General features: G+C 34.7%; 2 protein-coding genes across 2 annotated transcripts in view; one reads left to right on the top strand and one right to left on the bottom strand.

Annotated features, from left to right (window-relative positions):
- LOC140753956 (uncharacterized) overlaps positions 1 to 22,626 on the top strand; it is a 206,974-nt gene that overhangs the window by 34,267 nt on the left and 150,081 nt on the right. The window contains exon 2 of the mRNA XM_073088817.1: positions 5,976 to 6,257. Within this exon, the coding sequence (XP_072944918.1) occupies positions 6,192 to 6,257 (66 nt within the window). The 5' untranslated portion in view covers positions 5,976 to 6,191. The remainder of the gene's footprint in view (positions 1 to 5,975; positions 6,258 to 22,626) is intronic.
- Positions 19,389 to 21,730, bottom strand: LOC140754004 (uncharacterized). Its single transcript, XM_073088898.1, has 2 exons — positions 21,499 to 21,730; positions 19,389 to 19,976 (listed from the first exon to the last, which is right to left on the bottom strand). The coding sequence occupies exons 1-2, from the start codon at positions 21,674 to 21,676 to the stop codon at positions 19,441 to 19,443; spliced, it is 714 nt and encodes a 237-aa protein (XP_072944999.1). The 5' UTR covers positions 21,677 to 21,730; the 3' UTR covers positions 19,389 to 19,440.

The following is a 22,626-nucleotide window of genomic DNA, read 5'->3' as shown; positions in this document are numbered from 1 at the left end:
CCTTACACAAAAAAAAAAACATAATTCAAATTGCACAATTAAAAATAAATGCGCCGAATTTTTTTTACTATTTATTACCACTATATGATTATCAATTTATCAATTCGTATGAAAATGTATGAATGAAATAATCAGGATGAAATAATCAGTTAATGTATATTCCGATCATAATGTATCGTAACTACAATGGGGTGAAAATTAATTATTTCGTCCAAAATATTCGATTTAGTTAATGCGGATTAGTAGCGTTGCACCCTTGTGCAATATGGTCTTATACAGCGCGTAGCGAATTCGAACCCAATATTTAATTTCAAATACACATATTTAGAGGAATTGATGTTATATATTATTTTGGAAAATGGGATTCAAGGCGACTTTCTATAACTACAGTTAGTTACAAAAATGTAAGACTTTTTTAATAGTATTAGGTATAATATTATGATCTAATAAATATTTTCATTGTCATTACCATAGTTGGCATCGCATACATGACCGTTATATCCTATTGCCGAGCAATAATGCTTTTCCCTTGATCAGCGTTTCCCAGCCTTGTTCAGTCCACGGACCCTTAGGAAATCAAGCACAATTTTCACGGACCCCCTTAATAAAATAACAGCAAAAAAAACGGATTAGGTATTTATTTTAGTTATTACAGATACTCTTTAGTGCGCTATTTTATCGTGAAAAAGTAAAAAAATGTCCACGACTTACATTAATTAATTAAATGTAAATCCCCTAATAAATAATACACGACACTCATAACTTACACGAAACAGTACCTGTCGTAATTTAATAAGCGAGCTAACTATTTCCTGAAACTGTCTGTGTGTGCGTGCTAAACGCGAATTTCCCGCCATTTCCCGACTAGATTACAAAGATATGCAAATTACATGTAAGAGAACTCGAGCGAATAATTAGCTAATGAAAGGGCTCTAAAACGCTCGGTACTTTTTATGTTATGTAAATAGCAAATAGCCATGCCGGACATTTTAGAAAAAGTTGATAGTGTAGCTTGTGGAAAGTTAAAGTCGATTTATTTTTAAATGCTATTGTAGTTAATATGACTTTTTTTTTAAATCTATCTGGGATTTAGATCATGCCAATTATAGGAAATTGAAACACCTCGTGTCATCAATCGCACACTTTAAATGCACTTTAATTGCTTATTTTCAGCAGAAATAAGAGTTGTGGAGGAAGCATTATACACATTCATCTTAAAATTGAGAAAATAAACATTATGACCCTTACCAGAGACGATCAATTACGATTTTGATAACCTTGAGAGATATTTTTTTCGTAATAATGAAACTTTATTTGATTCTCTGACACCCGTTTAATACTCAATTTATGAATATTTGCCAAAGAATAATACTTGACAAATTCTAGTATGCAGAAATTGTAAATTGTCGATCTTTGGTAGGCGAGACACTGGTTAGATTGCTTATTAATAATGGGCGTAAAACTCCGTCCTGTGGATACCACAAACAAACACACGCAGACACACATACACACTAGAATATATTGCACACCAGGGTATTAACAAATATTGTAGTGTACAAATAAATTCCTTTTATTCTTGTGTCAAAATTAATCACCCTATAGATAAATAACGATAACGGAAATCCATGGGACTGCATATGCGTCCATATCGCACCCAAGGGGGCTTTTATGGCGATCGGGCTTATGGCTATGTTTTTATTGGGATTAAGGCCACTGGAAAGGTCTGCTATTATGGTTTGACCATATTTCTGTTATGGTTTCAATTGACAGAAATAACAACTGTAGTATTAAGTATGATATAAATATATTTTTTAAGGTCATTGATTCAAAACTTTTCGATCAGGGAAGTATGATCCGCGCCAAAATGCTAGTTCGCTCTGAAGTTGTTGCGACCAGGTGTAGTCATACAATTTCCAATGGCGACGCAATTCATTCCAATATTCAGAGCGGACTAGCAGTTTTACGCGGACTATACCAACGCAAATTTCTAGTATGAAACAGTTCTTGAGTCATTCCACCGAATGTGGATGCCAATGCCAGAATGTGAATGTTGATGAGTAACATAATATAAGGTGATCATCTTAGTCTTCAGGAGTGACAACGAATATGTGATTGGCTTCAGTAAGAATTGCTGTTCTATGTAGAGTTGCTTACAGATGTCTTTGTACGGCAGTGGTTACTCGTCATTAGGTGGACTGCATGATAGCTTACTACTTCAGTCTTATAAAAAAATAATACCAATAATTATAGCTGCTATTCTAATAATCGTTACATTACTAAACCGTTAGATTTTATAGACGCTATGAACTATAAACTGCTATAAAGCAGATTTATATTATTTCATTTTATTAACATATTTTTTATTCATAAAACATTTTGTTTTCATTAAATTTAATCGTTTCCCATTACTCGAATGCGATGATTAATCTAAATTCGATTTGGAATGTTAAAATCTATTACAAAACAGGTAGTGGAACTATGGAAATGTCTGATGGACACATGTTCTATGTTTATTAAATTTTATAGAATTTAATTTAATTTTATACACATGAATAGTAACAATGAAATTATTTGTTCTTTATTAAATAATAGAAACATTTTAAATAATTTAATGTATTGAGAGTATTGTTTCGATGTTTGTAAGTCCAAAACAAAATTTACATTATTTGTTGCCGGTCGCGTCAGATCACACTCGCAGAGGTCTATAATAAATGTGCAATTTGAAGTATCGATTTCGTGAACTTTTTTCATTTAGCCGCACGAAGCCGCCTCGGGGGTCCACATAGACTAGGGCTGCGACAAATGGCGATTTGTGTTTTTATTCAATTCGGATTTTACACTTGCCATTAAGTGTGTGACACTTGGAATTTATATAATTATAGTATAAGTCTATGCGTGTGGAGCACAATAACAGAAAACGATTTAATTGTAATAACAAATGGGAGTTATTTTAGAAAAAAGTTTTGAAAAAGTAGATAACGTATATAACGTATTCGTATAACAATGTAGAACCCAATATCTAAAAATATAATAATAGTTTACAAACCTTTGTTACGAGACCAAAAGAGATATCATTTTTTCTGATGTCTTTAAAAATTATCACGAGTGGCAACCCTACACAAAATAAACATGTAACACTCGCTTGTTTGTTCAGGACCATATTAATTTTTCTTTCGTTTCTAAAATTGAATAAAACGGTATATTTTATTCATTTCCCGTACTTTCTGGCGTTTGCGTTTGGCAATTACATGTCTGTACGTGGTTTTGGAATTTAATTTATTCAGGGGTCCAATGTGGATTGGATACGAGTTAATAACGAACCCAAGTTAGCCTTTCGACTTTTATACATCCGTGAAACCGGTTACCTCAAAATATTTCCCTCAACGTTAAAGCTAGTCATAATTAATTTCTAATACATAGCTCAGACCAAAATAAAATCCGATAAGCAACATTTTCAAAATTTATTATCTTGTCACTCACACATTTGTAATCTGTGCGTAAATGAAATAGTCATGAGTGCGTTGTATTCCTTTTTCGAATGTGTTTTAAATATGTACAGTCAGCTCCAAAAGTTGATGAACATATTAAGGTTTCCCGTACCTGACTGTACATGCAAAAAATCAGATATTAAGATTAGAGTCCGAATCGGCATATAGGACGATATTTCGAAAATCCTAAACTAGTCCATCTCGGCTTTAATTATTCCACCCTAAATAACAGATTTGTTGGGTCTTAGAACTGACCGAATCACTAATGTATTAGGGTTCAGATGGTAAGGGTGCCGATGATTTTGTGGCACATGTGATCACATCTAGTCATTGGAGTGGATATAATTCGCATCCCGTAAGATTCAGTTAATCACTGGTTAGGCCAATATACGAATAATACTGTAATACATGTACTGTTCAGTCTCTTTAATTTTTACATATAAGTTAATAAAAATCAAGTATATTTTTATAATTATCTATAGTGTGGTCTGTTCGAAACATTTAGCAGGCTTTTCAACTTGGTCATCAAAGGTAATATCCCATCTATTGGGACCCTAGGACTCATATCCTATCTGGAATTTATTATAGACCTCCATGCGCTGCACTGGCTACCTTCCATGAACTGAACATCATACTAGTTTGCTGTTTGAATAGTATAAAAAAATCAAGCTACATTTATTTTCTATAAAATAAAAAATAAAAAAAAAATGTTTTAGTCTTTTCATACCAAGATTTAAGTTTTATGTGCGTCCTATTATTATTTGTATCAATGAGACTAATCCAAGTTTAATTAATGAATTGATAAGTCACTTCTTAAATCATGGTGTACCTACAATCTACATAGCAGTTTTTGTATATATAGGGCGCCACTGATTTCGTGGCAGATGTGATCACACCCAGTCATTGGAGTGGATGTAATTCGAATCTCGTATGATTTCCTGTAGCTACATAATGAACTAGCGTACAACAGCAATACCACATGTTTATCCCGTAGATGTTGTTAGATTGTTCAATTTTATGCACCTACGCTAGAATTATTTTGAAAGTTTAAGTATTCATCTTTTTTTTTCTCTACATAAGTAAACAGACTGTTTTTCAATTCCAGAGGTGTGCTTGATAGTGTTTTAGGATCGAATGTAAAATATATAGTACTGTACTGTAGTACTGTAAAATGTAAAAAAGTATGATTAAACTACCACTTTTCCTGAATAATACTTTTTAACTACACCTATGCAAGAAACTTTAATTTAATATGTAACAGTTATAAACTGTTTCGCATTTTGTTCCTGAAAATTCATAAAATTTAACTCTACTATATTTGGTAGAGGCCTCGTCTGCGCGCTAAGTGTTCAAACTTTACCCGTCGTAAGTTTGTTTATAAGCTGCACGTGGGGAAGCAACGCCAGAACTCAAGCTTTAAGCTGCGAGCTCTCACCTGCCTCATTATGTTCCGTTTAATAATAATTACAACTACATAATCGAAGTATGAAATAATAGACTAAACGTTATCTACCCCGGCTCCATTTTTTTATTTTAAACGCCAACCCTAAATATGTTTTGAGGAAATATCAGCCTTTTAATTCATCTGCCGGTGCCGGTAAAGCTTCATTAAAATTTGTGCATTTCTTTCTAATTATAATACATAACACACACAAGGAATTATTTTTGTAACTGTAGACCTTCGATCTGTAGACATACGCTTATATTTTTGTCACTTTTGACTTTCTAGAATTAGTTTCTAAATTGAACATAATAAAACGCTGTTATTATTTGCCTGATTTAATGTAACGTTCGTAAGAAAGGATATCTATATACTTTAAGTGGTTCACTTCACACACTTTCTTCCATTAAATAGATGACTTTCGTTTCAACGACACATTCCCTACACAACGTATTTTTCCAATAACACAAACCACAATATTTCATCATTCCAAAACCTTCAACTAAATGAATAGGAAATATCATATTATGTTAATTGAGATGCAAATCCAAAGGCTGTTCAGATTACCCGGTAACTGCCTGCCGACGAATTCTCGGAATCTGCTATGATGTATTCACAGTAAACTGATATTTCTTAGAACCATTATGTCAATAGGTAAAAATGTAGCACAATTCATAAAAATCTAGATATGTACCAGGAGTAATAAATTAATTAAATGTGATCGTTTTTCTTCTTTGAAATTTGTGAGATACTGATAATTTGCACAATATTAAAATTTAAAACCGGGTTGATTGTTGCCTAATGTTAAAAGATTTTTTTTTACGGAACATTTTTGTAATAATTTTAATGGCAACTTTTTTCCTCAATATTATAGCTGTATACCCTATTTGCATTTGATGAACTAAATAAAATAGACACCTGAGATCAGTTTTTCTTTTTATTTCCTCTTGGTAGGATTACAAGACTCCTTATAAGGCTTAATGCTATATATAAACTAACTAAAAATCATAGTGATATTTTTTAATTTAAAGTTTCTTTTGTTACAGGTTCACAATCTCGACATTTTGGTGTAAAGTGAAAGTATAAAGTGAAATAAGTAAAATTCTGAAAATCCCGAATAGTGCTTTCAACAATATGCTGCTATAATAGTGAACAATTGTGGTGATCAGTGAGTTCAAAAATTTTTGGAAAGCAGTGCAACATGTGGTAGTTCGCGACGATGCCGCTAGTTCGGCGCTGGGCGGCGTGTGATTGATCCCAAGATGGCGGACTCGAGTCCCGCCACCTCTATCATAGAGGGCACTGTGAAGTTTCGCGACGGAAAAAAGGTAAATATTTTGAAGTTATTCTTCTTTTAGCGTTTGTAAAAATAAATCGAAGCGTATTTTTTGTGTTGTAACACATATGTAACACTTATTTGTTAACATTGGGCTGAGTTACGCGCGACATGTAACACATATTTTTAGCGTTACCCTAAGTAACGTGTGCCGACGTAACACATATTTTTTAGCATTGAACTAAGTTGTGCACGCCGATAAATAAAAACCAGGTAATGTAATTGTATCACTTTAAAAAGACAATTTTGTATTGTCCTCAGCACTGACTTTTTGTGCTTAAAAGTAAAACTTGCAATCGTTAGTCTCTGAAGTTTCAAAAATGTACTTTAATGTCTCTACAACTCCAAGTAGTGTCTGGAAAGTGTGTAGACACCTAAACTACTGTCGGTCTACCATGGGGGTGTGTCTGTATCGAAGTATTCAGTATTGGAGAAAAGCCAACTAGCTAGACACTGACCTATGTGTTTGTGTTATAAAATTGTTTAGAAATGTGTTTAATTTGACGTGTTCAATATATTTAAGATCGAAATTTCAAGCTGGTGGTCTGAAAATAGTTTATGGATAGTTTGCAATAAGGGTCAGGCAGAGGAGACGTCGGTCATGTAACTATCATCTTTCATACAAAGTCATGAAATGTGTTTATATGAAAATTTATAAAATTGAAAATATACTACACCATGCGTCTTACACATAGACATTTGAATACTAACCCATAGAATATATACAAGAAATATACGTCGCATATGAATTGATTTACAGTACATTTCATACATTTTGTTTATACATCTATCTAAGCAAGGAACGTTTTGAAAACTAAGTAGGTAGTACATGCAAAGCAGTTTTTACGTTTCTGCATTTAATAGTACATTACAATACGAGGACGAAAAATTTTTTTCTGACAAGTGTGAGTTTGCAGGCCGAGCCGCAGGCGAGGACTGCAATCACACGAGTCAGAAAAACATTTTTCGTCCGCGTGTTGTATAAAATTTTATATTACGGGGTCGGAAATGGGGGTTTTGCGCACGCGAAGCGTGCGTAAAACGTCCATTTACGCACGCCGTGATATAATAATAATTTAAAATCGTCCAATCGTAATAATTCTCATTTCCATAACATCTCTGGTCATAATTAATCGTAATTCAAAACTTTCATTAAATTTACTGAAGCAGTTATAGAGAACAGTAGCACTACCATGAGTTGGCATAGAAACGCCACTATAGAAATTGTAAATAGAAAACTATTGTCATTTTGCTAGTGAATAACATAACTACTATCGTGACGGTATTTCTTGACAACGTCTGTCAAATTAATGACTCATGGGACCGAATTTGTATGGCAATAGATCATAATGACATTCGCTAGCGATTTGATTTCGATAGGTATTTTACGTTACGAGTGGCTCACACTACGGAATTTAGTTCTACGAGTAACCACCAGAGGCGCTGTACAATTTTTCATACATTTATTTTACGCAGTCGCTAGCGAGTAATACTTTTGTAAACTCATGGTAGTGCTACTGTACATAACAATTCACATTTAACGACATAGCAATCTCCATTTAAACGCTATAAATACCATTCAAACAAACATTTAAACAACACATCGATTAACGATTGAACATTTATTATTTCAACACCGACAGATATGATGATTAATGATCGCGGTTAGTCATTAAAATTGTCGAATAAAACCAAGCCAAAACCGTATAAAAAGGGCCAAGTTCCGTTTTATAACAATGAGATAAACTTGTGATTTTGATGCAGAAAGTTTTTGTTGTCTAGTAATTTAAAATCGCAATAGTTATAATTTTAGATTGCTAGATAATTGTCACGATTTTCATAGATTTTTTAAAGATCTTCAATAGTTTCCATTCAGTTTCAAGCATTTTAGTAGCGCAAAGAACAAACAGCGTACAGACTAATTAATATTAAGTGATAATTGCCCTTGGGTATTTGTAAAGGTTGTATATTAGGTATACCATATACTCGACGAGTAGATTTTTTTCCTTTAGGAAGACGGTTAAAAAGTATATTTTTATTTGTCCATAGTAAAATACTCGACCGATTAGTATTCATAAAAAACGACCTTAGATAAATGTCCTAAGTCATACACACAATACCTATATTCAAATATTTCAATAACAACGATATTGCGTTAATAAATCACACCGTATGCAGTTATATTAAAGGTAAGTTTTGAATGTGTTAAAATTATATGTATCTAGGTATGTTTGTTTGGCTATCAAGCGCGATATCATATCGATAATCAGAAATATGTCAGTGGACAGATAAGTAACGATACGCGGAGTGTTGCCCACGTAGGCTTCGTCGAATTACTTGTGGAGTTGTGGTACAGTTAGCAAAAGTCGGTATTAGTGTTGTACTTAATATTCAAAACTATCGATATAATAGATTTCTTTTTATATAGGAGTAGCAGACGAAAGTGCCGTCCACCTTAATTCCAGTGGCTACTGCCGCCTGTAATCAACCCCAGATACGATTAGTTTCATACCTGAGGTGGGCCACAGATGGGCCGCTACTCTTGAGGACTAAGCTGGAACGAAATGTATGTCTCCCTTACCACACCCTTGAAAGCAGAACACAGCAGCGCTTAACGCTGCTGTTATGAGGCAGAAACAGTGTTGTCATAAATATTCAACAGTATCGATATAATCGAGTGTAGAAATTTACTAGTACCTTCGATTGTGCTATAAAAACGTTAATACTTGACCATGCCATGACCTACCTAATAACATCAGTAGAGAAATGGTAGTAGGTACCGATAAAATCGATATTGCCCTAGTTCTGAATGCTATTTACAAACACAATTCGTATTAATACTAATATCGTTAAAGAGAAAAGATACATTAATTGAGTAGGTATTATAAAAAATATCCATAGAAAATTTCACATTAATTGCGTAGGTATTATAAAAATTATCCATAGAAAATATCGAACTTAATCCTATAGGTAGGTATTTATTGATTCATCATCAACCCATTACTGTCCCACTGCTGGGCACGGGTCTCCTCTCATAATGAGAAGGATAAGGCCATAGTCCACCGCACTGGCCAAGTGCGTATTGGTGAACTTCACATACCTGTGAGATTTTTTTGTTTTGTTTTTTTTTTTATAAATCTCTCAGGTATGCAGGTTTCCTCACGATGTTTTCCTTCACCGTTTAAGCAAGTGATAATTAATTTCTAATACGCACATAATTTTGAAAAATCAGAGGTGCGTGCCTGGGATTTGAACCTCGGACCCCTCCATCGAGAGGCCGAGTTTCTTAACCACTAGGCTATCACGGCTGCTACACTTTGTGAAAATTAGTCACAAAGACTAACGAAGTTATCGTAGAACCTAATATTGTTTCTTATTAATTTACTTGTTATGTAGAAGGAACGCTATCGACAGATCTACAGTTGATTATTATCTGCAACACTAGTCAGTGTGAGTGGCCACTTATCTGACAAGTAGTAGTTCTAAGTATGGGCGTGTCAAGATATCAATACAGAATGACTTCTGTATTATTTCTTGTAAGATACATATATTTCAGATTATTTACAAATTTCTCTAATACATATAGTTTCATTTCTCAAATATGAATAAAGATTTTTGTTTGAATGCAAATTTATTTGCGGTTCTTAGCTATGTTTGATAATTTGTTTTACCGATTCATTTTTATCAGCTGTTTTCAAAATAAGGAGATACAAATAGTTCAAACCATGTTTGTTGGCATTGCAAGTAATGCTATTAACGTTTACGAATTTCTAATTAAAGTATTAACAAAACAAACAGATAAGAAATTCCGGAAATACCGGAATTAATTTGTTATCTAGCTATCAATTGACTCAATATCCGCGTACTATTCCGTGTAATGACGATTTTTTGGAATGCGGAATTGTATTTTTGAAAATATTTATTGAAGACCTTTTATTAGCATACTATAATGAATGCTGTCTTGTGGGTTTGAAAACGTTTGACAAGGGTTGATTAGTAACCCGTGTACCATATTTTACGAACTTGCATTGGAGCAGCGTGGTGGAGGATGCTCCAGGTTCTTCGAGAGTGACTGACAAGTAGGACAAGACAGGTGGCAGCCAATAGTTAATTAATTCACTCCCTTAAACTACTAGTATAAGAAAAGCTTTTAATCAAGTGTACGCAATACTTCAATTTTATCCCGATTTTAGTCGTTTCTGAAGTGCAATCCACCTCAAGCAATGCAAAGCATGCAAGAGATCTCTGCCACCCATTAACATTTGTAACGAACTCCATATAGATGGCGTCTATGATTGCTTCTACCCGAAGTAGAAGTAGTACTAAATCTGAGATTACCTAAGAGGGTCTCTTCATATATAAGTCAGTTGGCATCCACACCCTACCTAAAGCTGCTCATTTTAGAAACAGGTGTGCCAGTGGTAACCAGTTCAAACAATACTGTTTCCACCTTTCCTATTAGTTAAATGATAAAACTACTTGTTTATAGAATTTAATTCCGTTTGTAGGAAGGCAACGGATACTATGAGTCACGTTGATACGATCAAAGTCCCGCTGTGACTAACTGGCGCTCATGTAGGTACTACTCTAGCATACATAACAAGGTAGTACCTAGCTACTGTATTGTGGAATGTTTTCGTGATTGTATGGAAATAGACGGTTTGATGTTTAGTGATTGCAGTTCTCGTTTCAATTCCCACTGTTGGACATGCCTTTCTATGGGGGACACTTGAAACACTCCAGTGTGAACGAATTGAGGGATTGGGGGAAAGGAGATTGTAAATTACAAAACTGTGCTAAATTTAGTGGATTGGGATTTCCAATGTCGCATGTCTATTGTCTAATGATGTATTCATTATTTATTGTCTAGTATTACCTATTGGTAGGTAATACTAATGATTATCTAGTACTAGTACTCACACGAGGCTTTCAATCTTATTTCTGCGCATATCTGTCTTTTCTTTTCAAATTCCACCATGTGTACCATGCATTTCCATACATACAACAATATACATTTAATAATATATATAATTTACAATATATTCAATTTAATAAAACAGTAATATCGATTGTTTTTATCAGGAACTAGAAATTGTTTCGTTATCGGAAGTGCAGTTATGACGTCAGCATATAAAACACCTATCACCGATAGCTCTGTAGCAACTCTTCACACTTACTCTTTGTGTGTTTATTTTTTATAATTTATACGTAGCAAATGAACATGCAGTCTACCTAATTGTATGTAACTACTGCCGTCTATGGACTTCTGTAACCCCTGGTAAGATCAGATTGGGGTTCTACTAATTGACGTTGGCCCTAGGCGCGTTGCTACACCTGACGACTAAGTTAGAACGCCGCGGATAAGTATGTTTTCCTTACAACACTCTTCAAAGCCGAACAGAACAGCACCTTAGGTGCTGTCGTTATTAGGTAGAAATAAGTGTGGCGGTGGTGCCTCCGGAGTCCATCCATAAAGGGTTTTATATTTTATAACCTTTAAACACGTAAAAATCAGTAATTTTTAACACTTCCCTTTTAAGTATACCTATTAACCTCATTTTTTTTGCTTTTGCAATTTATCTACACCATTGTACAGCAATTCAAAAAACACGTAAATTTCATCTACTTACATAGCCTTCGAAATTTCAAAACGGCTGTGACTTACAATCGGTGAAACAGAACATTGCCATTTAAACGATTCTTTGCCGATTCTACTGAACCCGTATTACATAAACAGCTGTCCAACAGCATTGAAGCCCAACAGATATTTGTAGTATTTGTCGATTACTTCCAATCAGCAATAATTAATTAAATGTTAAAGTTGTTCAATAAACGATCCGCGTCTGCAGAATGGACGCGTCATCGCGGTAATTACGAGTTGTGGACCCAGTGGGACCGATAACTTTTATATAACTATAATAAGTATGTCTGTTAAGTGGATACTGTTGCCCATGAACATCAATCCATCCCTAATAAAAGAGGTTTATAAAATCACTAAACGTTTGCAATTTATAAAGAAAAGATGTATACTAGAGGTGATAGTTTTGTAGTATACGTAATTAGTGCAGCAAAGGAGATGCAGATTATTTGAAGTGGTCACTACCGAGCATAGAAGTCTCCAACTGACAACAAACCCAAAGTTTCCTATCTGGGTGGATAGATCTCAATCCATTATAAATGTTTTACTGTTTCTTAGAACTACATTTTTAACGACACGTGTGATGTGACCAATATCTTTCCCTTACTAAGCCAGAAACGAGAACATAGCATTTAATACGCAGATTTTGTAAGTAAGAAATACATAGATGTCGCGATAGTGTCTCAACTTACCATTTGCTCTACCTTTGAATGTGATCATCGAGAATAACATCATCGTCAACCCATTACTATCCCAATCCTGGTCACGGATCTTCTCTCAGAATGAGAAGGACTAGGCCATAGTCCACCGCGCTAGCCAAGTGCGTATTGGTAGACTTCACATACCTTTGAAAACTTTTATCTTTTTTTAATTCACAGGTATGCAGGTTTCCTTACGATGTTTTCCTTCACCGTTTTAAGCGAGTGATAATTAATTTCTAATCGAGAATATATTGTTGAGTAATATTACTTTATATGTATCCTACATATATATGTAATTAATTAAATGTCGGAATGTTCGACAATCGGTATCAGAATGCGGTGTCATTGTATTAATTAAAAGTTGCGGATCGCCACCACTCTGGAACTAATGAAATCTCGGATTGCCAGGGTTAGAGGAAAAGTTTATTAAAACTTACTATTAACATTATACAGTATGTACAGTTATGTACATAAAATGTTTTACTTTTATAGAAATGGTTTTGGAAACTGTAGATTTTTTTCTATCCAGTCCTTCAGGAATATAGTGCCAACAATTTAAATTATGTTAAGAATGGATGTATTTACTTTAGTACAAGTATTCTCGATAAAAATGCTAAAAAACACTGTTTGGAAAAAAATACGTAACTATTAGGATTTAAAATATTTGGATTCTATTGTTGAGGATCCTTCAAATCCGTCCCTGGGCCCATCTCTAAGTAAGCTCCATAAATAAGACAGAAATGGTATTGCAGTGGGTCGCTGCACACACCAGAGAGTTGACTTAAACAATACTATCATGTACAAACTCATTAGAATTCCTACCACCTATTATTTTTGACAATGGTTTTTGTGCACCATACGAGACATACGATAGCGAATTTTGTGATTTGTACTTAATGGGCACCGTTTCCAGTTACTATATGTGATGGTATGCCACAAAGCGTATCGATGTTTTGATCAAATCTTGAATTCTAACGTCTAACAAATGAAAAACGTCATCTAGTGCCGAACGACATATCAAGATTTTTTTTTTTTTTTTTTTATAATATAAGAGTAGCAGACGAGCATGCAGTCCACCTGATGGTAAGTGGCTACTGCCGCCCATGGACATCTGAAATCAACCCCAGGTAGGATAAGATATTCCTACCTGAGGTCGGCCACAGATGCGCCGCTACCCCTGAGGACTAAGCTGGAACGCCTCGGAAAAGTCTGTCTCCCTTACCACACCCTTCAAACCGGAACACATCAGCGCTTAACACTGCTGTTATTAGGTAGAAATAGATGATGATGAACATAGTTTCGTCGTCAACCCCTTATTATCCCACTGCTGGACACTGGTCCCCATTCAGAGTTTAGGCTTGGAAAATATCGCGGGGAAAACTCACGACTTCATGAATTATTAAAAAAAATAAGTTTATCATTCCGCGCTTGGCAAGAGCTATGGACTAAGACCTTACCCTCTTACCTTGAGAAAAGACCTGTGCCCTAGCAGCGTTCCTGATAAAAAATGGACGACGACGCATATAGTATAAAAATCTCAAAGGATTGTGTCTGGGACTTGAACTTTGGACCGGCAGATTAGGCTATCACTTCAATTCAATACAGATATTATTACATAGATATTGTCTAGATACTACCCACAAAGGTGCATTAGAATAATTTCTAGGGATTATTCAATGCAGGTGTAATAACGCAGTTCTGTTTTCATAACACAGTTCTGAGAAACACTGGTTCAATTGTAAATACCGTAACTCATGTTAACAGTTAAATTTACATTTTGACTATAAAATGTATGTAGATTACTCCGTATAACATTTTCCTTTATCGAATACACTTGTGGAGTGTATTAGGTACTTTTAGTTCTGTATAAAATATGGGTTGTATAAAATATGGGCTATTTTACAATGTTACTTTGTAACTTTTCTATAACAAAACTTTGCATTTGCTTATACATGTTGTTAAGCGAAAGCCAAAGATAAAAAATCTTTCCTACACTATTTCTGCCTAATAACAGCAGTGTATTTGATGTGTTCTGTACCCTTACCATGAGTTTTCAAAACATCCCACAATTCTACGTTACGTTTACTCAATCCGTTATTCTGTTCCGTTTGCTTCAGTAGACTGAGTAAACGTAACAATATGTAAGTTATCAAGTGACGATGAACTTTTTGTCTACCTCACATGTTCGCAAGAAAGAGAGACACAACATAAAGCCCCATTTTGTTAATTTAGACATTTAATGTTACGTTACTGACACTATAGTTCTGATACAATCCGCTAAGGGCGCTGATTGGAAATTATATGGGCAAATACGTAAACAAATACTAAAACAGTCATATTTGTCAAAACGTAAAAACTCATGATACGGGTACTGTATTGAAAGATGTGGTAAGGGAGTTTCCTGAGGCGTTCCAACTTAGGCTTCAAAGGTACGCTACGCATGTGTGGCCGACCTCAGATAGGAATCTAATCTTTATCTGCAATTGATTACACATGTCCCAGAGCGACAGAAGCCACTTATTATGAACTGAAGACTATATGCTCCTTTACCACTTCACTTTAACAAACATAGATACGAGTACATTTAAAATAAAAGAAGTATTATTTGCCAGTTATTAACTAATCCAGCTATAGAATTATATTGTACTTTAATTCAACAAACATTGATCATATGTGAAATACATCTGTTTTGTACTCACATTGCCCTCGATTAGCACGTATTTCAGAAATATCACGTATTAATTACCTATCGCCGGTTTATCATCTTACCACACGATCTAGCCCTCATATAAAGTAAATGCGCACTGAGGATTAATTTTTGAAAATACGAGGGGGAAACCTTCAAAAGGTACCCGGTGCCGTGGGAGCGACACAGGGTTATGTGGGATTCTTACCGCACTAAAACCCCCCCGGTGGCCGACTGCATTGCCAATAGGACTCCGGGATCTAGATTAGGTGACACCTAGTCAAGTCAAAGTCCGCCAAGATACAAAATTTAACAATTTTTGCCTTCCTAAATTGTCAAATTGTTGTAGACAAACAATGGTTAAGGTAGATTTTAAATATCTGGCGTATAACTTATCCTACAATATGTATATAACAGCTTAATCCTAATCCTTCTAATCCCAATAATCCTACTCATAATACTAATAGTCATCCTAATAATCCTGATATTATCTGCAACTGTAGTGAATAAATTAATTATCATTCACCGAAATTCGTTCAATGATTTAATTACTGTACACTTAGATATACTTACTAATAAGCAACAACAAGCATAAAGATGAATCAACCGTCTAAAAGAAATCTTAATCCTAAAAACACCTGTAGTATATAGTATATACCACTTACGTACCTATAAAAGTGATAAAATATGAAAATACTAGTAATTAAAGCTAAATTACGTTTATTAAGTAATTATTCTTCCATTTTAATTTCATATAACAATCATTATTAAAATTTTAAAACATTTATTCGTATTACTTACAAAAACTACATAGATTTATCACGCCCTTGAAGCGCTTAAGCAACGTATTAGTCCATAATACGTACGATAAGTAACCGAATATGTTCGTTAAACTATACGTTAACCTTAGAGCGTTTATCCACCGCCGCCGTCACCGGACCGTCACCAAGAACGAGATGACGGCGCCAAAGTAGCGGTATAATCCGCGCACAACTGCCAGTCCGCTCTGAATATAGAAACGAGATGCGTCGCAATAGAAAATTCTTGGTATTAGCAGGACGAAGACTCCCGCGCTGTCTTCGTCCTGCTAATACCAAGAATTTACGGTACGGTACGGCTCCCGTCCGCTGCCCGCACTCGCCCACGGGTACATACGAGTAGCTGCGTTAGTGTGCCCTTTCATTGCTACGGAGTCTATGCTTCTAGTTGTGTCCGACCGGATTGGCTCTCTGACTGCCACCTGCGCGCATTAACATCAGAGCGGACTTGACGTTTTGTGCGGACTATACATACATTTACTATGACATGACGGACGTGCGGTGGACACGCTCACCGTACGTCCGTCATGTAATATTAAAGTCGGCCCGAAATAATCTCGTTCTCGGTGGCGGTCCGGTGACGGTGGCGATGAACAAACGCCCTTAAGGTTAACGCAACCGATAATAAACGGTAACGAGTTTTACAAATATTGTTGGCGTTACTTTTAGTAAGCATATTTGGAGATTTAAACATTTATGTCAAGGAAAAATGTTACATAATCAAATGGTAGAAATCGTTTCTTTTATAATATACGAATAGCAGAGGAGCATGCAGTCCACCTAATGGTAAGTGGCTACTGTCGCCCATGGACATCTGTAATCAACCTCAAATAGGATTACATTCTTTGGGCTGAGCCGCTCATTCTGAGAGAAAACCGTTTCCAACAGTGTGACTGTAATGGTTGACGACGTCACATATCTACTACAGATTTATTAAAATACGAGAGAGTAAAAATAATTGCTCATTGTAGAATTGTTTTAGTTTTTCTTGACTTGAAATAAGTTTTTTAGTCTCCCTGGCAACATGGTCTTCAACCACGTTAGAGAGATTAATCAGTGTGACGGTACCAAGACTCAGAGATACTAGATATGGCCATTATTCGAATCTAAAAGTGATTGAAATTGTAGTTAGTCTGTATTTCAGCCTCATAAAAGTACTTAACCTATGTAAAGTCGATGTGTTAATTTTAAGATTGTGGTACGGACATTTACAAGTGACTAAGATTTTTTTATTAAAGTAGTAGGCGAACAAACAGTCTACCTATCGCTGTATGATCAACTACGACATATATACCACCGGTTATTCCCGAAATTAATGAGTTGCAATCTCTAAGGAATATAAACGTTTCAAATTTAAATTTACATCATTAACGCCTGTTAATAAATAAACACCATATCCTATTGGTGTGCGTATGTGTGTGTGACTGAGACTCGCAGTAACAGTATATCCTATTTGTAGTAAATTTATAGCAGGCAAGAATTGTCAAATATTAACATTTTAGTATGCAATACAGCGAATAGATTGGTAGTAACGGATATAACTTTAGAACAAACCCCGGTATAAAAACAAAGTTATAAATATAAACCTTTGTTTTAAAACAAAATAGGTATAGCGGTGGTGTTGCTAATCCGGCCACAAAGACCTTCCATACCGCTATTTATCTAACACGTTGGTAGGCTTCACAAAAACACCCACTTGATACAAAAAGCGGAAACCGCGCAATCTCACGATTCTATTTGTCTTAGAGTTAGGACGCTCGAACAAACAGACAAACAGCAGTGTTTGCTCTGTCATGGGAATCACGGCGCTGATGTGTTTTGCTAGACGGAATGATAAACACAAACAGACGGATATTAAGCAATTTATTATAGCTAGACACATTTGTATACCATGTATAGCTTCATTTAGGTACAACGAACAACATTTCATATTTTGATTTTTTTGTATGTTTGCAATGTTCAGTTCAATTTTTTTTCTATGCTTGCAAGAATTCTGAGTTAAAATAATGATGAAATATAGTTTCAAAAAACATTTTTTTCATTTATTACTTAATAGTTAATTATAAACATTCTACATATTATATTATTCATATTTTATTTAAAGAATTAACGCTATTTTTAATAATACTCCAACTCCATTTTATTAACAGGAAAAATATAACCCCTTATTTCAAATAGATATCAAGCCTGACAAACTTTATGAAAATGTCTCCTAAACTGTCCCTTCTAGTCATCTTAGTTCTATGGTACGTTTTAATTAAAAACTCGGATGTACTTTTTTGCAATCTGTAGAGGCGATGCAGCTAATATCCAAAGAATTTCGAAATTACATTCCGTATTTGTCACAGGGACTTTACTTTATTCAATTGGATCAGTTACATGCCTTGTGTTGGGGTGTAAATAATTTCTGTTTATAGTAATGACATCCCTTTGAAGAAATCAGACAACTACCCTAAAACATGGTTATTACTTATTGCAGTGGGTGTCTCAGTATCGATGTTTTAATGAAACTTAAGAGAAAATTTAAGTGGGTGATAATAATTTAATATCAAAATTATGCAAATATCTTAATGTTGATTTTCACAACTCTCTTAAAATCCTCTCGGCCCGTTTTTCCGAGCTCAACTTGAGCAGGACTGAGCCAAATTGCACTTTCAGATAATTTTACTTTTTAAAATGCTGGAGAATTTCGTAAAAAATCAGTGAGCGGTGAGAAGTAGCAGAAGCAAAATTATAGCTAGAAGAAATATTTTTTACTTCTTCAAAAGTATTTATTTTTAAACTAAAAATATCGGCTTTATCGCTATGTATCTGCTACAATCGATTCTCTTATCATATGATAAAGTCGTCGTTGATTTTGATTTGACACGACAATGAAGTAGGTATATATAGTCCGCGAAAAACTGCTAGTCCGCTCTGAATATAGAAATGAATGGCTGTTGTTTGGCTACTCGCAACAACTTCAGAGCCGACTAGCAGTTTGGCGCGGTTTGTAATTGAGAAAATGTGAATAATAATTAAACTCATCTCCAACAGTATCTCTGTGTTTTGATTTGAATGGTGTGATAAAGGAAACACATTTATTTTTTTGCTTTTGCTCCACTTGGCGGGCGCACTGCCGTGCCCTCAAATACGTAGAATTCCAACTTAATTAGGAGTAGCAACACATTTGGGGCTGACTTCAGGATATAAGATTACCGTGGGTGGCAGTGGCCACTTACTAGCAGGTGTACTCGTATGTTCGTTTGCTATTTCTATACAATAAATAAAATTTCAAATCAATTCTACAAATGTTAAACGTTTATTAAGTGAAAAACATAACAAATTTTATGTTACATATATTGTCGAGCTTCTTCCTCACGATGAGCGAACCTTTGTAACAACTTGAGCACTTCAATACGTGCTTCGAGCTTCGTGTTGCTGTCCAATTGTTTGAAATAGGAGATTAGGGATAGCACAAACTGCTTGTCTTCATCGCTCTCAGCTTGTCTGTAATCCTTGAACATGTCTAGAAGTCTCTCGTCCATTGGCATCCGTTCGTATATAACGGGTTCCTGGTATTGTGGTTCTATTTTCATCCTGAAGCTGGCACCGGGTTGATCCTCTGTCCCGTTGTACAATGGAACTTCTGGAATGTTTGAGAAACGTTCGACTGGATCAGATTCCGATTCGCTGTCTTTATTAGTGTTGTATTCCTCTAGTCTCTTTTCACTTAGCAAGAAGATTAGAGAGTTGAAATACTCGTACTTCTTTCTTTTCTTTATCGGGTCGTTCGTCATTTCCCTCTTAATCTTCTCTTTCCGCTGTAACGCCAGCTCCCTCGAGAAACACGTCCGCAAGCTTTTCCAACGCTTCTGCAACTCGCGAGCTGGAACAATATGAATTTCTGTAAGTATAACTTGTTTAACCGGGAATGTCTTCGTAGTTGAACAAACTTTCAGAAGAGCAATAACTGGTTAAAAATTCGAATTTCGCAACGATCTCTATCCTTGTTGCAATTTTAGTGGTATTTCTTTTTACTTTTTTGTCAAAATACTCTACGTTTGGATGTTTTTGTAAGATCAAGTTTATTTGGCAAATTATACCACCGGTCACCTTATTTTATGATAAGTGTAAGTTATTCTTATCTTCAATAGTCACCGCATGGACTTCATATCGGTCAACAACTTAATTATACATACGCAAATGCAATTCAGTGTTAAAAACTAACTTTTTACTTTTATTCATAAGTCTACACACGTGACACTAGGGTTTAAAATAAACCAATCTAACATATTTTGCTTTATCTAGGAGAGAAATAGCAAAATATATTGCCTAGACGACCGGCGGACGGATGCGGTTATCCTAAACCACAACGTGTCGTCACAACTGGTCCCTACCGGTCTTACTGATAGCGCGAAACGAGCAGCGAGATAAACACTTTTTTTTCATCCGAAGCAGAGGGTAATGTTTTTCTGTATATGTATATGTATGTATGTATCTTTCTTTAGCACGCCCAACAACCGAAAAAGATTTCACGTTGGATTGGACGTTTTTAATAATAATTGCTAGGTAATTATCAATCTTAGCCTAAAATTTCCTGTGAAATTTCGAAATTTAATAATTTTAAACCAACCTAAAAAATCAAAATATCGAACTGGCAAAATATTGATTATATAGCAGTATATAAAGGTTATCACAAATTTAAATAGGTATTTCATAGGTTAGTTATTAGATAAGGTAAGAATATTTTTCGTAATATATCTTAAAATAAACAGTACGTTTAGTATATTATATATAGAAATACATATTTTGCAATATAATGTAAGACAATCTATTTAATTATTATTTTATATGTATATAATTTTCACCGTGATCACAGGCTTCGCAACCCTTAAAATGAATTCCCATCAATATCAATTAAACCACGAACGTGTCATCAAAACTAGTCCTTACTAGTCTTACTGCTAGGGTGAAGCGAGTTGCGATGACCAAAAGATAATTACGAAAGAAGGGGTGCATATTAGTCCACATACGTAACTGTATAACACGTACCACAAAGGAAGTATATAAAGATAAAAATAATAATTAATAGAAATATTTATTGTTTGCGTTGAATTTCATTATTGGAAGATTGCTTAGTTAGAGTAGGTAGTTTTGAAAAGACGCAAAATAACTAAATTCCTTTCACAATTTTTAGTCATCCCTTAACATCATGTAATTATGGTGCTACTGTTTGGCTTTTTGTTTAGTACAGATATTAAAAATATTATAGCGAAAAAAATAGAACCTCATACAAGTGAAAATTCGCTAAGCAACCGTCGCTAAGTAACAGTTTGTCACACGCTTGTAGTGAGACACCTCGCATAAACAATGTTTGATAATACTCAGTTTACGTACGCTGTACATACCATATTCAAGTTTGTCTTGCGGGCTCAGTTGGTTCCAATTCTTATACACTTCTTGGCAGACCTCTCTCCACAGTTTGTTTTTGTATTTCTTGTGACTATAGTACATTGAATCGTCCTTATTGTATAGAGCCGGGCGTATTTTGATGGAACTAATCAGCTTCTCGGTATCGACCTCCATTGTGCGAGCCGGTTGCGATTTAGTCGTCGGTGTATCGACGTGCGCTGCCCGTGGCGCACACGGAGCAACTAAAACAAGATGGCGCCGCGGCACTGTCGCGCGACCATCGCTCCGCAGTAGCGTAACCACGAGATATTCATTGAATGGACGGGTTTTTACTAATATAATAACCCTTTTATTCTGCATTTATTACTTCGTTTTTTGAATTATTGGACCCACATATGTGTTTATCAATACTCTCTTATTGCGAAGAATATTAGCGCATTTTATATTTAAAATTTGAATATCCATATTTAGACTTTCGTTTCGTTTTTTACTTTGTCTTATTTTATTGGTTTATCAATCAACTTATGTCAAGTTAGATAACTTGGAATGCATTTAAAGCGACTACAATATAATATCTTGTTTTGCGAATACACAAGTAGAAATTTCATTAATGTTTGTCTTCATAAAAATAAACATTATAATTTATATTGTTCTCATAAAAACTTAATTTATACAAGTAGTGAAGGGTAATATAAATTGGCATTCGCGGAAATGAATTAAGAACATACTATCTAAACAAACCACTATTATCGTTTTCAATAATTAAAATTAGACAATTATAACGTTTTTCTATTCAGGTATTTTTCTACACTTAAAGTAACAATGAGGTAGTCACTCGAGTTACTTCCCTATTTTAATTATTTAAAATAGGCAAAAGGCTTTTAAACCTTATTTCAATGAGGAATGTAATCCAAAATAACGACATTTTCTCGCTTACACAAAGTAAGAATGACCGACAGGTAAATAAAAATACCGCTATATTGTTATAATTCTTATTGCGTCAAGTTTAACATTACAAATTATTAATTATATTATCTTTATTTGTAACAAAATAATTTATGTCAAAAAATTAATTATACATGTATAAATATCAAGATACCACCTCTATATTAATATTCACAACA

This window comes from Epargyreus clarus, unplaced genomic scaffold, assembly GCF_041222505.1.
Source record: "Epargyreus clarus isolate Ecla_fem2 unplaced genomic scaffold, WU_Ecla_fem_2.2 ptg000027l, whole genome shotgun sequence".
NCBI classification, from domain to species: Eukaryota; Metazoa; Arthropoda; class Insecta; order Lepidoptera; family Hesperiidae; genus Epargyreus; species Epargyreus clarus.
The sequence above is the reverse complement of the archived record's forward strand: the minus strand, read 5'-3'. Positions and strand labels throughout refer to the sequence as shown.